Source organism: Stegostoma tigrinum, chromosome 5 (genome assembly GCF_030684315.1).
Source record: "Stegostoma tigrinum isolate sSteTig4 chromosome 5, sSteTig4.hap1, whole genome shotgun sequence".
In the NCBI taxonomy this organism is placed as follows: Eukaryota; Metazoa; Chordata; class Chondrichthyes; order Orectolobiformes; family Stegostomatidae; genus Stegostoma; species Stegostoma tigrinum.
The window spans coordinates 122,529,347-122,547,967 of record NC_081358.1 but is presented as its reverse complement, the minus strand read 5'-3'; the positions used below and the strand labels follow the sequence as shown (position 1 = coordinate 122,547,967).

Here is an 18,621-nt window from a genome sequence, read left to right as displayed (position 1 = left end):
GGGGGATGGGGGGAGGGACCTGGAATAAATAGGGAGAGAGGGGGAGGCGGACCGAAGATGGAGAGTAAAGAAGATCGGTGGAGAGAGTGTAGGTGGGGAGGTAGGGAGGGGATAGGTCAGTCCAGGGAAGATGGACAGGTCAAGGAGGTGGGATGAGGTTAGTAGGTAGCTGGGGGTGCGGCTTGGGGTGGGAGGAAGGGATGGGTGAGAGGAAGAACCGGTTAGGGAGGCAGAGACAGGTTGGACTGGTTTTGGGATGCAGTGGGTGGGGGGGGAAGAGCTGGGCTGGTTGTGTGGTGCAGTGGGGGGAGGGGACGAACTGGGCTGGTTTAGGGATGCAGTAGGAGAAGGGGAGATTTTGAAACTGGTGAAGTCCACATTGATACCATATGGCTGCAGGGTTCCCAGGCGGAATATGAGTTGCTGTTCCTGCAACCTTCGGGTGGCATCATTGTGGCAGTGCAGGAGGCCCATGATGGACATGTCATCTAGAGAATGGGAGGGGGAGTGGAAATGGTTTGCGACTGGGAGGTGCAGTTGTTTGTTGCGGACTGAGCGGAGGTGATCTGCAAAGCGGTCCCCAGGCCTCCGCTTGGTTTCCCCAATGTAGAGGAAGCCGCACCGGGTACAGTGGATGCAGTATACCACATTGGCAGATGTGCAGGTGAACCTCTGCTTAATGTGGAATGTCATCTTGGGGCCTGGGATGGGGGTGAGGGAGGAGGTGTGGGGACAAGTGTAGCATTTCCTGCGGTTGCAGGGGAAGGTGCCGGGTGTGGTGGGGTTGGAGGGCAATGTGGAGGGAACAAGGGAGTCACGGAGAGAGTGGTCTCTCCGGAAAGCTGACAGGGGAGGGGATGGAAAAATGTCTTGGGTGGTGGGGTCGGATTGTAAATGGCGGAAGTGTCGGAGCATAATGCGTTGTATCCGGAGGTTGGTAGGGTGGTGTGTGAGAACGAGGGGGATCCTCTTGGAGCGGTTGTGGCGGGGGCGGGGTGTGAGGGATGTGTTGCGGGAAATACGGGAGACGCGGTCAATGGCGTTCTCGATCACTGTGGGGGGAAAGTTGCGGTCCTTGAAGAACTTGGACATCTGGGATGTGCGGGAGTGGAATGTCTTATCGTGGGAGCAGATGCGGCGGAGGCGGAGGAATTGGGAATAGGGGTTGGAATTTTTGCAGGAGGGTGGGTGGGAGGAGGTGTGTTCCAGGTAGCTGTGGGAGTCGGTGGGCTTGAAATGGACATCAGTTGCAAGCTGGTTGCCTGAGATGGAGACTGAGAGGTCCAGGAAGGTGAGGGATGTGCTGGAGATGGCCCAGGTGAACTGAAGGTTGGGGTGGAAGGTGTTGGTGAAGTGAACTGTTCGAGCTCCTCTGGGGAGCAAGAGGCGGCGCCGATACAGTCATCAATGTACCGGAGGAAGAGGTGGGGTTTGGGGCCTGTGTAGGTGCGGAAGAGGGACTGTTCCACGTAACCTACAAAGAGGCAGGCATAGCTGGGGCCCATGCGGGTGCCCATGGCCACCCCCTTAGTCTGTAGGAAGTGGGAGGAGTCAAAAGAGAAGTTGTTGAGTGTGAGGACGAGTTCAGCTAGGCGGATGAGAGTGTCGGTGGAGGGGGACTGGTCGGGCCTGCGGGACAGGAAGAAGCGGAGGGCCTTGAGGCCATCTCCATGCGGAATGCAGGTGTACAGGGACTGGACGTCCATGGTGAATATGAGGTGTAGGGGGCCAGTTACTTCGTTGTTTTTTCATTTTGTATGGATATAGAATTTATTGCCCAACCTTCAATTGCATGTTGATACCTATGTTTGGTGTGTTTTCTGTTTTTATAAAATGAAGATCAATTGAATAAATGAATTCTCGTATCTGTACTTTTATAATTATCAAAACATATCCCACATTCCAATCTGATAACCTTCACTCTGAACAAGCATGAGCTGCCTTGTTAGTTTGGTAGATTTTATCATTGAGTCACACTTTTTTTCAAGAAGCAGTTATTAGTGTTCCATTTGCTAATCTGTTGGCATTCAGCTTTCAGCATATTTTATACGTGCTGATGTCTGCTCCTTGTTCTGATTTCTATTGGGTGAAATTTAGAAAGGCTTTGCCTTAATTATTTTAAAGTCAAAGTTTTTGCCACACTGAAAGAGGCCCTTCGTCTCTGTGCCAGTCATTAAACAACCACCTATTCTAATCCATTTACAGTCGTTGACCTGTAGTCTTGTATGGTATTGTGTTTCAAGTGCTTATCAAAAGAGTTCTTAAATGTTATGAGGAAATGATAACTTAATGCATAAATTTCCAGGTTTTATTAATTAATTGAATATAAATTCCACCAACTGCAGCAGTAGGATATGAACCCATGTCTCCATCGTATTAGTCTGGGCCTCTACATTACTGGCCCAGTGACATTATCACTGTGCCACATCTGCCCCCAAATGTACACAATGAATTTTAGTTTTGAAATATTTTAAAAATCTGGTTTCTGGTTTTATCTTTGGTGCTTGTACACCCTAAGGATGCAATGTTTGAAGAAGACTGCACCAGCTTTTCCAGGGCTATTAGGAATGACCTAGTCAGTGACAACTGCATCTATGTACAAATAACAAAAGAAAGCTCCTATTTTATAAGTTGGAGTGTATTTGATTTAAAACTATAGTGATATTTTTAAGATACATTTTATTCGAGTGTTGATAACAGATAATGGTTTGTGAATTGTGTTGTTGAGTGCATCAAAGCACCTTTTGTCGAAAAGAAATTGAAAATGCTTTGTCAAAGTCCTAATTCTTGCGATCCCCATCTATCCTGCAGGTGGAAAAGATTTCTCAGCTGAAGAAAGAGCAATCAAAGAGTAAATCTCGCAAAGCCCGTCGTCGACATGGAAACCTGTTAATGGAATTTAATCGAAGACAGCGAAAAAATATTTGGCTGGAGACTCATATATGGCATGCAAAAAGATTCCATATGGTCAAAAAGTGGGGCTACTGTTTGGGCAATAAACCAACCACTAAAAGCTACAGAGCGTGTTATCGTGCTATGACAAAGCAGTGTCTTCTCCAGGTAGCTTAAGTAGATTTTTCAGCCCAGTTTCTCTGCTGTATAACTCTGACGAAATCATTTTGTGAAGGAGAATTGCATTCAGAACAATAAGACATAAGTACAATTTGTAAATTCTCTATAACTGAATGCAGTTAACAAATGCAACTTTGGCACAGCGCACAAAATCAAGGAGGTTATGGTGAATCTTTATAAACAGCAGTTTGATTTGAACTGGAGTATTGTGCCCAATTCTAAGTGCTATGCTTACAGCAAGGGTGTAAAAACTTTACATGTGGTGCAGAATAGATTTATGAGGTCGTTTCCTGGGTTGAGTAACATCAGATAGGAGGATAGAATGAAGACCACTGGACAGCTCTTCTTAAAGAAAAGGATATGAGAGGAAGGATTTGATGAAAGACTCAGTTGGTGAGGAATATGTTCACTGGAGTTTAGAAGAACGTGGGGACACCTCATAGAAATCTACTAACTTCTAACTGGACTAGATGGGGTAAGTGCAGAAAGGGTTTTCCCAAAAAATGGGGAATTAAGGACCAGAGGTCACGGTCTGAGGATACATTCAGGACTGAGATGAGGAGAAATGTCTCCACCGAGAGTATGGTGATCCCATGGAATTCTCTACCATAGAAAGCAGTTGAGGCCAAAAAATTGAACGTTTGGATAAAGGAATCAAAGGATATAGACAGAATGAGGAAATGATCATATTGAAACACAGCAGGCTCAAAGGGCTGAATGGTCTACTCCTGTTCCTATTTTCTCTATTTCTATGACATATATGTTCAAAATAATGAGGGTTCTCTATAGAATAAATAGGAAGAAATTTTCCAATGACAAAATGTTTGAGAATCAGAGGATGTAGATTTAAGGTGGCTAATGATTACATGAGCAAATGATTACAAACAATCACAGCTTCCAAAAGAGAATTGAATAATTAGGTCCCTGGGGAAAGGCCAGAATGGAGCTAGCTGCTCAGATGGGAACAAACATGAAGCAGGTGGGCTGAATTTGTGTTGTAACCAATCCAGATTCTTTGCCAAACTGGAGATATTTTAGTTATTAATATTCTCTATTTCCTCCACCCAACCGGAAAACAAGGTTTATTTTTAAATTATTATTGTTGGAGAATTCTGGATCACTGTTGTGTGAGAGGTAAGACTATATGGTTCTCCTGTTGATTGATTAATTGGACTAGGAGGATGATCGAAAAGCTTCGCACAGTATACTGTCGCAATTTATTGCTTCCTATTTCTCAAATCACTCTAATTTCTTGATCACTTTAGTTTTTATGGATTGTATTTAATCATGCTATGCCCTTGAAGCTATAACATCTCAAAGTGTAACCGTTAGGCTGCAGGTGAATCCTTGAGTGACTTAGTAACTCCTACAGATTTGCCTTCGTAATTTTACTTATGGGTTTGTAATGTGCTATAATACAGCAACTCAACCAGGCTCCTTCAACGACATCTCTACATCCACAACCTCTAGTACCTAGAAGGACAAGGGCAGCTGTTACATGGGAACATTACCATCTTCAAGTTCTTCTCTGAACTGCACTATCCTTACTTAACTGTTTTACGGCTTTTTTTTTCAATGTTACTGTGTCAGAATCCTGGAACCCCCTTCCTAATGGGACTGAGTGTTGCCTACATCACATGGACCCCAGTCGTTCAAGAATGTGCCTCATCATCACTTTGTCAAGGGCTGGACCGTAAACGTTGGCCCAGACAGCAATGATCATATTTTATGGAAGAATTGATAAAAAGTTACTTATTTGATAGGTTTACAAAGATAGTTATGCTTGATTCAGTGCAATTTTTTTAGGTTTTAGGAGAAGCTGCAGATGATGTTTGCCCCCTGACATTTTGTCCAACACTTAATCTACTCAGCTGTTTGAGACAGAGCAAGTTATATTTCGATGGAGCGTTGTGTGGAATTATTCGTAGAATTTGATGCATTAAGTTGATTCTCATACATTGCCATTTAAGCGATTGAGATTTTTTATCCATGCAGTTTAACTAATATATATTTAACTTTCAAATCTGAAAGTGAAATTGAAGAGGAAGTAGTTATTCCAGATCAGTACAATGGCCTGTGTCTATTTTTCAAGACAAATGATAAGTTTTTATGGAGAGAGAGCATAAAATAATTGTTTGTATATGTACATATGAATTAAGAGCGGGAGTAGGCCATACAGTCCTTCAAGCCTGCTCTTTCATTTGATAAGATCATGGCTGAGCTGCTTATGGCTACCACACTATCTTTTTGCCAAGCTCAATTTTGTCTGATCCCTGGTCAGTCTTCAAAATATTCTGTAACTGTCTCTACTGTGCTCCACAGACTCGTGACCCAGAGGGGGATAAAAGATTTTGCTTCCTCTTGGCCTCAAGAAGGAGACACCTTATTTTTGAACTGTCCACCGAGTTCTAGTCATTCCCACAGAGGAAACATTTTCTTAACATCTACCTTGTCAAATCCCCTCAGGTTATTATTATATGTTTCAATAAGATCACCTCTCATCCTTCTCAACTGCAGCGGACTCTCTGATCAGCTTCTAATACAATTATGTTGTTGCTTAAATAAAGCCAAAATGCTGTATTGTCCACCTTGCTGTAGCCTCACCAGCAGCTGGTGCAGTACAATTACTTTTATATTCCCTTCCTCTTAGAATAAGCAACTTCCTATAGCTGTCCTAATCATTTGCTGTACCTACAAACTAACTTTCTCATGCATATATCAGGAAAGCCAGATCCATTGTATCTCGGAGCTCCCCATTTTTTCCATTTAAAGAATGTGCCGTTTTTCCAATCCAATTAAAGTAGCCAAGTTCATACTTTTGCACATTATATTCCATCTGCCAACTTTTTTCCCCACTCAATCTGTCTGTATCCCTTTGCAGTCTCCTTACATCTGCATCAAAACCTACTTTCCTACCTATCTTTATGTTATCAGGAAGTATAACAACCATTAATTTAGCCATGCATGCCAACCCAAAACAATTCATTTAGCCTTACTCTGTTTCCTGTGAGATAACCAGTCCTCTATAGCCATTCTGACTTGTTATCCCTTACACATTGTTCCCATTTTGTGTAGTAACCTTTGTGGCACCTTGTTAACTGCTTTTGGGAAATAGCTTCCCCATTATCCTTAGAACATAGAACATTACAGGGCAGAACAGGCCCTTCGGCGTTCGATGTTGTGCTCACCTGTGAGCTAATCTAAGCCCATCCCCCTACACTAGCCCATCATCCTCCATATGCTTATCCAAGGACTGTTTAAATGCCCCTAATGTGGCTGAGTTAACTACATTGGCAGGCAGGGTATTCCACGCCCTTACCACTCTCTGAGTAAAGAACCTGGCTCTGACATCTGTCTTAAATCTATCACCCCTCAATTTGCAGCTATGCCCTCCCCCTGTACAAGCCAACGTCGCCATCCTAGGAAAAATACTCTCACTGTCCACCCTATCTAATCCTCTGTATGTGTATATTAAATCCCCTCTTAGCTGCCTTCTCTCCAATGAGAACAGACCCAAGTCCCTTGATTAGTGTGAATCAACTCAAACAGAGAGAACCACAGATTGGGTACAGAACAAAGACTGTGCTGGCCCTCTGAAAGAACAGTTCTGTTACTCCCATTACTCCTTAATTTACAGTATAACTGTGCAAATATTTTCCTTTTGAAAGCCAGTGTGTCATGAGTGTCAGTTCTAGGGAAAAACCAACATTTGTAGGGAGTGCTGAATGGTTGTCATGTGAACTCTGGTAGAAGTGTTGCCATGGGGAATGAATCAATTAATGATGATTGCAAGATTAATGAATGAGATTGCCAGGCTTCAAGTTTTACACGAGGCAGATTGACTTTGATTGGTCAGTGCATTGTCCTGAGAAATGAACTAGTGAATGAGTGTCATCGATTTTGTTGAGTTGAAACAGGAACAATATGTGTACGGGTTCTCGGGCTAATGCTATGATCACTCAGAGCCCTTAAATTTTTATTCTGACAAATTGCTGTGATGAGTGCAAGCCCAAAAGCTTTCCTAAAATGTCAGTTTTTCAGCAATAATCAGGTTCCTTGCTACTTAAAAGAAAAGTTGTTCCTCAAATTGCTTTTGGATCTTTTACCAATCACCTTAAGTGGGTGTATTCTGATTTCTCACTAATAGGAACAGTTGTTCCGTATTTGCTCTGTCCTGACTAGTTATGATTTTGAATACCCTTATCGAATTTTAGTCTCTGAGAATAGTCCCAACTTCGCTAGTCTATCCATGTAACTGAAAATTTACATCCTTAGAACCACCCTTAAAAAAAAAACTTGTTTGCATCTTCTCCAGTGCCTTCACATCCGTCCATAAGTTATAACAGGAGAATTTAGGCCATTTAGCTCATCTTGTCTGCTTTGCCGTGATCGTGACTGATATGTTTCTCAACCCCATTCTCCTGCCTGCTTGCCATAACATGTGGTACCCAGAACCAAATCAGTATTTTACAAAGGTTCACCATAACTTTCTTGAAGCCCAAAATCCAGTAATCTTTATGAACAGTTTTCTCATCTTGTTCTGCCATCTCCAAAGATTTGTGTATGTACCCACTAGAGGCCACTCTGCCCTTGTGCCCCGGTTAAAATTGCATCAGTGTATACCATTTCCTGGGAGCTTTTGATCATAGTTTTTCTGTCTGCATTCCTTTCAGGATTTGTCTTACTATTGCTGCCTGGAGCTGAATGGTACAGAGAATAATCTCCTACAGGCTCTTGCTCGTTTGAGCAGTACGGATGCAGGTATTTTCAATCCAGGATATGTCAACATCCTTTATTTTGTTCTGCTGTTTTTTAATTTAAGAAACTGTGCAACATACTTCCAGATTTTGGGCCACACTTTTTCTAACACAGTTGATAGGAGATATAGTAGGAACTGCCGATGCGGGAGTTTTGGACAACACATTTGTGGAGCTGTAGGAACACAGCAGGCCAGGCAGCGTCAGAGGAGCAGGAAGGTTGACGTTTAGGGTTAGGGCCCTTCTTAAGAAATGGGGGTGGCGGAAAGGGAGCTCTGTAATAGAGAGTGGAGAGGTGGGGCTAGGGTGGGTAGGTGGGATGGTGATAGGCGAATGCAGGTAGGCAGTGGTGGGGTTTGGTCAATGAAGTGAGAGGAATGGATAAGTGGGAGAGAAGATGGACAAGTTGTGTGGCAAACACAAAGCAGAGTTTACTGGTACATATTGCAGCTTTGGGATCAGGCCTTTGCTGGAGTATCAGAAGTCATGTATAAGGCTCAGTCTAAGAGTTTTTAAACTATTCATTTAATATCTGTCACAGTTTCTGACTTTTAAACCATTACTGTCTACTCCCATCCTTATTTACGATCCTGAAAATGTTGATGCACTTCCCTTGTTCAACTTCTGATTTTCATCCTCAGTGTGTGATTCAACCATGGGGTTATTGCACTTGTGCAGGAATTTGTAAAGGCTTGTGACACTCTCCACTTTTATCATCTTGATCTAGTCTTGCAGCTTGGTTTGTCTAACATACATTGGTCTGCCATGGAATTTTTCTATCATATAGAAGACATGATTCTTGCTCTGAAAGGAAATTCCTTTCCTCCAATCCAGCTATCAACTCTCATGGCCAACTGCATTTAACTCCCACACCACTGATATGCAATAGTGTAGACTATTTACAAGATGCACTGCAGAAATATGCTGAAGATCCTTAGCTCCCTCCAAACCCATGACCATTTCCAGCTTGAAAAACAAGGACAGCAGATACGTGGGAACACTACTACCTGCAAGTACCCTGCCAAACTACTAAACACCTTGACTTGGAAATATATCACAGTTCCTTTACTGTCAGGCAAAATCTTGGAATTCAGTCCTTAACAGTATTGTGTGACTGCGTATAGTTCATGGACTGTACCAGTTCAAGAACAAAGCTCATCCCCACCTTTTTCTAGGCTAACCAGGGACTGACGTTACATACTGACCAGCCAGCGATGCCCATGTACCTTGAGAATATAGAAAGAAATTTCTTTTTGTGACTTCATCATCATCATCTTCATTGTCACTGTCTATTTTATTTTTACTTGTGCCTATGTAACCATTAGCACAATCTCAACTTCAGTCTCTTGGTTCATAACTGGTACATCTTTGTCAACATCCATCTGGCTAGTAGATTTTCTTCTCTCAAATCTTCAATCAGCTTGATCATTCAGGGCTGGGTGTGCTATCTGCATACTCTAACAAGTTGAGAATTTTTTTCAGTCTGAACCCAGTTTGCTGAACAAAATCATTATTGTTAATATTAATCAAATGTTAATGCTGGCCACAGATTGTGCTATGCATTCTTCACAGTTGATGGAGTTTCACTTTCCCAGGCACAAGCTAATGTCCAAATCATGTCCTTGAGCTTAAAACCTCTCTGGGATGCTATCACGGAAACCACAACATTAACTGCCAAAAGCAATCAGTACATAAACTCAGACCTCTACTTAAATCATAAAATGCCCTGATCCCAAGGTTAAATCAGAGAGGTACAGTTAAGGGGTAAGTACACTTCCACCACATTGTGTTTGACAAGCAATTTGGCTTTAGGATGGGCAAAACAGTTGTAAAGAATCAGCAAACTTTTGCAAGCCAGATATTGCACAACCATTATGCAATGGGTTCTGGCCACTGTTAAAAAACATTTCTTGAATCATTGAAGGCACAACTGGGTTGTTATCCAATCTGTATAAGTAGGAGTATTTTTACCTCTTTGAATGCACTTGGACTCTCTCTTTTACCAATGAACATGAACTTGCCACTTGTGTGAACTTGCAGCATTGTAAAAAGCAAAGGCAGTCCGCCTACCCTTTGGCTCACAACCTCTTAGACTGAAATTGTGCGAGGCATACAATGCCAACAGAGATCAGTTCCACCAGTGTTTGTACACCTGCTCTAGAAATAATTTCAGTGCCAGTTAACTGTACAAATTCTTTGACAAACCTGGGCAGCTGCTTCAGTATCTACACTTTTTTATACCGAACATGCAGTGTACACTAATGCATTTCCAGTCTTAAATCTCTGCAGTTATCCTTGTGCATAAAACCATATTATTTGCACTCATGCTGAAGGTAAAGTTCTTTGTGGGATCTTTTTACTCAGATAATTAATATTTCACCAGAAAGTCTCAGGTCCTGTGCAGACAAGCCCCTGTGTAATGTTTTAAATAGTTTATTCTTCATGATAATAAATCATTATCAACAATTTGCTGCTCTTTGATCCAATTTGAAACTGTTAAATTCCAGAAACTGTGACAGGTGTTAAATAATATCAACTCTTGCTTTCTGTCACATCGAAAATACTGGCAACTGCCCTTGCAACAGTTAAATTGCAGGATTTCTGCTTGCTGCACTGTAAATCCAGGTTATTCAGAAAACCAGAAGCACTGAGGATGTCGTGCTTCAAGTTCCTGGCCAAAAGGATGCTGAATTAATTAGGTATAACCTGTACTTTTCAATAGTGGCCTGACTTAAACGTTAAAAACTTCTGAATACTTCAAAAACTATTTGCTTTTGTTAACCACACAAATTCATTAAATTAAATCCAATCCATATAACTTCCAAGTAATAATCGGACAAATGGTTCTGTGCTATTTTTGTTTCAATAGATTGAAAACTTTTCACTTGCTTTTGAACAGTTTCTGTTTTGCACAAATTAACTTCAAGTTAGGTAAATGTAGTTTCTTTCTTCTGTGCTGCATTTCAGTCAAGATTTTAGTATACTTGAGGAGTCAGCCACTTGAGAAAGTGAATAGATGTGGACTCTCTCCACTCTACTAAGAGTCTTCATAAACTATGGCCAGTCTTTTAATTCTTCGATCTTGCTATTGCAATCAAGATAGCTTAATGGCTCAACCTTCATTCTGTTTTACCAACATTTTGGTGAAGACTTCTGTTCTTGACTTGTCATTTTAAAGTCGGACTGTGGCTCTCAATAGTGGCAGTTAGCACTGCTGCCTCAGTGCCAGGGACCCAGGATCAATTCCATCTTCAGGTGACTGGCTATGTGAAGTTTGCGCATTTCCCCCCACAGTCCAAAGATGTGCAGGCTAGATGGATTAGCAGTGGGAAATTAACAGGGTTACAGGGATAGGATAGGGGGTTGGGTCTGGGTGGGATGCTTTTCAGAGGGTCGGTGTGGACTCAGTTGGCTGAATGGCCTGCTTCCACACTGTAGGGATTCTATGATTCAGTGGTATTTTGTAGGAGGCCAGTGAGTTAAAACTAGCAAAACCACTCAACAATACTTGAGAAAATGATGCATGTAAATTTGTAACTTATCTTCTTAGTTCAACTTATTCTGTGGTTTAATTACACCCTTAAATGATCTAATGTGTGTTGTCCTGCTGATTTTTTTTTAAATGTGGTACTAAAGGTGCAACTTTTGCCTCTGTGGCCTGCCTGTCTGGGAAACGTCAAGGGTCACTGGTTCTTTACAAGGCAGACCAATACCCTGAGAAACCTCTAGGTCCAGTTACTTTTCTTTGGAGGCCTACAACACAATCTGAAAGCTCTTCTGGAAACAGACAGCTTTGGATTTGGACACATCCAGCACTTAAAATGGTAACTAATTTTAAAATGGTAATTAATACACAGTATTCATTTGAATCCTGAATTTACACGGGAATTAGGGAAAATTGTAACTTGCTGAACATCTGAGATTTGGAAGTTGTAACCAGAAATTATTCTATCTTGAACTGATTACTGTAACTTCACATATTATGTAAGGAGTGAGACTCCGGCTTATTGTGTTTACCCTTCCCTTTGCTGTTGTTTCAGCAATGCCTTCAGGTTTCTGGATGATGCTCCATAATTTCTTCGGTATACCTTAATCTGTCAAACTTTCAGTTCTGAAGAAGAGCCAGATCAGGCTCAACTTTAATTCTGTCCCTGTTTCCATAGATGCTGCAAAACCAGCTGAGTTTCTCCAACATTTTCAGTTCTTTTTACAAGTTTTGAGTAGCTTTCCAATGCCAGTTTGACTCAGTGGGAATAGAGAAGGTCGCAGATTCAAACCCCTCTCTAGGTCTAGATTTCACAATTTACACTGATACTTAAGTGTAGCATCTTTATTTCTTGGGGACAATATCTTTTTTAAAATGAGATGTTAAACTGAGACTGTATCTGCATATTCAAGTCTGTGTCAACTGAAAGATAAAATTGCATTTATTTTATGCCTTTCAGAAAATTTGCATACCCCTAAGAGGTGGACGTTATGGATAAAATGTTTGTTTTTCTGAATGTTCCCCAGACTATAAACCATTAAATTTAAAAGTACTTGTCAAACTGGGATTCTTTTGAAGATAGTTTTGTGTTGCACAATGAACCGAGAAGGATGTTATCATAGAAATAACCACAGGGAAGCAAAAGTAACATTTTGGGAAAGGAAGAGTTAACAAAATAGCTTACATTTTAAGAAATTGTTGATGCAAGTAAATTGAAGTATATATAACTGAATAAGACACTTTGGGAAGAGAATGGTTATTTGCCTCTTCAATTTTGGAAAATATTTGAGGTTTATAATTTTGGCATAGGTAACGTGTGTAAATGTTAAGGCTAAGGTGTGTTGTATTTAATTAACAAATAATTAAAATAACAGCAATTAACACAGAGCGGAGGAGAATCAGTTTCATAGAATGATAAATAGTTTGAGAGTTAATTCCCAGTTACTGGTACCTCAAACCTAACTAGAATAATTCTTGTATCTCCACCTTCTGTGAACTTTCTCTCAAACTATTTTGTCTTGTGTTTTACATAATTAAGTATATTATAAAGTATGTACTTAAAATTGTACTTTTTCAATTTTATAAATCTTTAGGAATTATTGACTGAACTTCGGTTGGTCTGTCAATGTTTGGATGTCCCTGTACCTGAACCAGCTCCTAATGAATGTAAAACTATAACACATGAGCCAGAAAAACAAACTAAAGTAGTTGGCTTGAAAAGAAAGCAGCAGGATAAAGCTGGAGAGTTGGCCATACCGGAGAAAAAAATAGTAGGCAATGGGACCAGGGATCCATTGACAACAGTGCTTTGGACATCATTAACTACTGGCATAACTATAGAGTAAGTACACTTTTATAAAGAAAGAGCACAGCCTAAAATTTGCATGCTAGCATTTAATTGGATGGCATTAATAATATCCAACCAGTAATGCTAACTGTTTGTGATAAGTGATCCAGTGGCATGTACTGATGCTCCGTGAGCCTGAAAATGTAAATTCCCTGGGACTGGATCAGGTGCGCCCTAAGCTTCCTTAGGGCAGTGATTGCTACGCCCCATGCCAAAATACTTGTATCGTTGATAGTTACAGGCGAAGTGCCAGAAGACTTGAGGTTGGCTAATGTGCTGTTATTTAAGAAAGGTGGTAAGGAAAAGCCAGGCAGCTAGAAACTGCCCATCATTCGAGGGCAGGTTGTTCTAGGGGATTCTGAGGGACAAGATTAGCGATTGTCAACATGGCTTTGTGCGTGTGAAATCCTGTCTCTCTAACTTGATTTTTTTGAAGTGTTGAAGAAGATTGATGAATGCAGAGCGCTGGATGTTGTCTTTATGGATAAAAACCAAAAGAACTGCAGATGCTGAAAATCAGAATCAAAAACAAAGTTGCTAAAAAAAGCTCAGCAGGTCTGGCAGCATCTGTGAAGTCAAAAACAGAGTTAACGTTTCAGGTCCTTCCTCAGTCTAAGGAAGGGTCACTAGATCTGAAACGTTAACTCTGTTTTTTCCTTCACAGCTGCTGCCAGACCTGCTCAGCTTTCCCAGTGAGTTAGGTTTTTTTTTTGTCTACATAGACGTCAGTAAGGTGCTAGACAAGGTTCGCATGGTAGACTGGTTTAACAAGGTTAGATCACGTGAAATACAGGTAGAACAAGCCTCTTGGATTAAAAAATTGGCTTGAAGGTGGGAGACAATGGATGGTGGTGGTGAAAGGTTGCTTTACAGACAGGAGGCCTGTGACCAGCGGGGTGCTGCAAGGATTGGTGCTAGATCCACTTGCTTTTTGTCATTTTATATGAACGATGGGATGTGAATATAGAAGGTATGGTTAGAAAATTGGCAGATGACACCAAAATTGACAGTGTAGTGGACAGTGAGGAAGGTTATCTCAGCGTACAATGGGACCTTGATTAGATGCACCAACTGGCTAAAAAATGGCAGGTGGTATTTAATTTAGATCTTTGAGGTGCTACATTTTGGAAAGGCAAATTAGGGCAGAACTTATACACTTAATGGTAAGGCCCTGGGGAGTGATACTGAATAAAGAGATCTTGGAGTGAAGGTTTTAAGCTCCATGAGGGTGGAGTTGTAGGTAGACAGGTTAGTGAAGAAGACATTTGGTAAACGTACCTTTTTTGGTCAGTGCATTGAGTGCAGGAGTTGGAAATCTTGTTGTGTCAGTACAGGACATTAGTTAGGCCAGTGCTGGAATGCTGCAATCAGTTCTGGTCTCCCTGCTATAGGAAAGATGTTAGGCTTGAAAAGTTTTACAAGGATGTTACCAGGTTTGGAAAGTTTGAGCAACAGGGAGAGGCTGAATAACCTGGGGCTATTCTCACCAGAGCATTGGAGGCTGCAGGGTGACCTTATAGAGGTTTATAAAATCGTGAAGTGTGGATATTGGTGAATAGTCAAGGTTTTCTCCCCCCAGGGTATGGAAGTCCAAAACTAGAGCGCATAGGTTTCAGGTGAGAGGGGAAAGATTTAAAAGGGACCTCTTTATCACAGAGGGGTGATGCACGTATGGAATGAACTGGCAGAGGTGGAGGCTGGTACAATTGCAACATTTAAAAAGCATCTGGATGGCTATATGAATAGGAAGGGTTTAGAGGGATATGGGCCAGATGCTGGCAAATGTGATCAGATTAATTTTGAATATCTGGTTGGCATGGACAGGTTGGTTTGTAGGGTCTGTTTCCATGCTGTACATCTGTGACTGCACAGAAAATGGGTGTAGACAACTTTAGTCCTAACTTTCACTGATTAAACTGTGACATAAGTTCATTCGTGAGTGGATTTGTCAGCAGTCTTCATCCATGGTAACTTGGAATCTGGGTGGCTGGCATTAGTGTATGCAGAATATAATCTCTTTATCTTTAATGCAGACAAAAGTGCCCCTTCTACAAATACATGCCTATTTAAAAAGTACTGTGCCAAAGGCCATGTAGTTAGTGACAAGTGACTAAATGATCACCTCACCTCTCCCTAATTCTGTGATAACATTAATCCATCTACTTGTCCAGGATATCTCACTAACTGTAATTCTGTTCATTCGAGACCTAGTTTCATATGACCCTAACTTCAGTTGTTTTGTCCTAAGCCCTAGAATTCTCTCTAGCCCTCATACTTCTCTACCTCATTTTTCTCTTGGAGACATTCCCTAAAACTTAACCCTTTTATGAAGCTTTTGATCACTTGACTGAAAATGTCTCTACGTGGCTCGGTGTTGCGTTTTGTTTTCTGATGCTCCTCTGAATGGGATCCTTTTTATGAAAGGGCTTTAGGCTATTGTTGCAAGTATAATTGAGCAAGAAGAGAAGACTTTACTACAAAAGATATTCACATAAATGAATAGGTACGTTGTGTATGATGACTGTTTAATGAAGAACTGCTGGCATTGTCTGCTTTCAGGGATCTGACTATGGAAATTATGAGGTTTCGACTGATTGGTCCATTGTCCCATTGTGTGATATTCGAAGCTTTACAAGCTGCTGATGTCCTGAAAGTGAGTTTTGTTTTGTAGACATACCTTTCTAAAGTGACAAAAGATTTTCTAGGGCTCTAGTCATAGGCATTGCATTTGTTGTTATTCAGTGTGTAATGCTGACCTCCATTTCCCTCAGTCCCTTTGTTACCAGTAAACCTCTGCATTGAATGCTCTTGCTCCATGTGTGGCTCAAGGGCTTTTCATTACAATGTCAACTGTCAGTGTTTAAAATGAATGTATAGAAACCTAGCCTGTGAACAATGACAGTGCAATAGATTTATTCAAAACAAATGGGTGTGATCTTGTGCAGTGGTAGTGTTCTTACCTATGAGCTAGGAGGCCTAAGTACAAGTTCTATCTGCTCCAAAAGTGTATAGTAACACTACTGAACAAGTTTATCAGAAAAAAATCTATCCAGCATAATGACTTGATTAATCAGTCTGCAGAGAATTCACCATATTTCAAAAGGTTACCTATTACAAGTAGAGAATCCTTTGTCGAAAAATGTCAGGACCAGCTAGTTTTCAGATAAAGGATACTTCTAGTCTTTTTAGTCCTCTGTAGTCTGTTCGGGTGTCTTCGGTCTTTTTGGAAAAAAGCTTTACTTTGTGCCCGTTTGGGTCCTTTTGAGCAAAGTAAAATTCTTCTTCAAAATAGAATAGAGTAGTAATTCATTGACTTTTTTTCACAAAAAAGTACAGGACATGTTTAAGTTGACATACCATGGCATCTATATTAATAACAGAAGGCATAGATAAGAAATGAAAAGGCCCAAACCTTGGTTTTCAGATCTTTTTGGTTCTCAAACATACACATAAGCAGTACTTGACCTCTACAAATAAGAAAAAGTGATCGCTCTGTTAAAGCAATGATTAGAGAAATTGTGAGAGTGCTTACTTAACTCACAGTATATTTCAGTCCCGTTGACTGATTCGTTAACTTGCGCTCCTGTTGGTCAATTCCTCTTACTGACTTTGTTTTAAATTTTAAAAGGTACATTTTAAAAGCACATAAAAAAACATGTTGCACCAATTTGGATATATTATTTCCTGGTAATCAGTTGTAAGCTATTTTAATGAGTACTGACATGCTAGATGATTTTCCCTCCATCCTAAGGTCAGAAGTGGGGCTGTTCATTGATTGCGCAACATTCAACACCATTCTTCAGATACTGAAGAAGTCTGTGTTCAAATGCAACAAGATCTGAACAATATCCAGGCTTAGGCTGAAAAGTAGCTTGTAATATTCACACCGCACAAATGCCAGACAATGACTATCTCCAATACGAGACCATCTAACTACCGCCCTTTGATGTTAAATGGTGTTATTATCACTGAAACCCCATTATCAACAACCTGAGGGTACCATTGACCAGAAACTCATCTGGACTTGTTGTATAAATTCAGTGGCAGGAGCAGATTAGAGGCTAGGAATACTGCAGTGAGTAACTCACTATGTGACTCTTTAAAGCCCGTCCACCACCTACACGGTACAAGTCAGGACTTTGATGGTATACTACCCATTTGCCTGCATGAGTGCAGCTCCAAAAAAGTCAATAAGCTTGATGCCATCCAGGGCAAAGTAATCTGTTTGGCACCACATCCACCAATAACCACTCCCTCCACCACTGATGCTCAGTAGCAACAGTGTGTACTGTCTACAAAATGGACTGCAGAAACTTGACAAAAATTCTTAGACAGCACCTTCCAAACCCACGACCATTTCTAAAAGCCATTAAATGGGAACACTATTGCCTGCAAGTATTCCTCCAAGACATTGGTCATCTGGATTAGGAAATACATTGACCCAGCAACATTAAGAAACAGCAAATTCCTGGAATTCCCTCTCGAACACAGACTGCCTACAGCGCAAATACTGCAGTGGTTCAAGATGGAAGCTCACAAATGCTTTCTCAAGGCCGTCTAGGAGCAGGGAATAGACACAGGTCCAGCCATTGACGCCCATGTCCCACAAGCGAATTTAAAAAATTCCACACTTTTTGGTTCCTTCCGTTCCCTTTCAAAGACCACTTACTGCATCAGACCACAGTAATGTACGCAGGTATTTCCGCTATGCTTTTCAAGACAAAATGATTGAACTTTAAAAAGGACATATGTATAGATAATAAAATGTGAGGCTGGATGAACACAGCAGGCCAAGCAGCATCTCAGGAGAACAAAAGCTGACGTTTCGGGCCTAAACCCTTCATCAGAGAGGGGGATGGGGAGAGGGAACTGGAATAAATAGGGAGAGAGGGGGAGGCGGACCGAAGATGGAGAGTAAAGAAGATAGATGGAGAGAGTATAGGTGGGGAGGTAGGGAGGGGATAGGTCAGTCCAGGGAAGACGGACAGGTCAAGGAGGTGGGATGAGGCTAGTAGGTAGCTGGGGGTGCGGCTTGGGGTGGGAGGAAGGGATGGGTGAGAGGAAGAACCGGTTAGGGAGGCAGAGACAGGTTGGACTGGTTTTGGGATGCAGTGGGTGGGGGGGAAGAGCTGAGGCCATCGCCAAGGCCAGACGCCAACTCTCCGACAACAAGGGTGGCGCAGTGGTAGTATGGCGCACTGACCTCTACATCGCCGAGGCCAGACGCCAACTCTCCGACAACAAGGGTGGCACAGTGGTAGTATGGCGCACTGACCTCTACATCACCGAGGCCAGACGCCAACTCTCCGACACAAGGGTGGCGCAGTGGTAGTATGGCGCACTGACCTCTACATCGCCGAGGCCAGACGCCAACTCTCCGACACAAGGGTGGCGCAGTGGTAGTATGGCGCGCTGACCTCTACATCGCCGAGGCCAGACGCCAACTCTCCGACACCACC

The 18,621-nt window shown here is 41.7% G+C and overlaps 1 protein-coding gene across 3 annotated transcripts in view; it reads left to right on the top strand.

The window, feature by feature from the left end:
• Positions 1-18,621, top strand: part of pop1 (POP1 homolog, ribonuclease P/MRP subunit) — a 60,471-nt gene that overhangs the window by 18,918 nt on the left and 22,932 nt on the right. For all 3 annotated transcript variants that reach the window (XM_059646258.1, XM_059646256.1, XM_059646257.1), the window contains exons 5-9: positions 2,812-3,060; positions 7,746-7,833; positions 11,466-11,653; positions 12,909-13,156; positions 15,722-15,815. In XM_059646258.1, the coding sequence (XP_059502241.1) occupies positions 2,812-3,060; positions 7,746-7,833; positions 11,466-11,653; positions 12,909-13,156; positions 15,722-15,815 (867 nt within the window). The remainder of the gene's footprint in view (positions 1-2,811; positions 3,061-7,745; positions 7,834-11,465; positions 11,654-12,908; positions 13,157-15,721; positions 15,816-18,621) is intronic.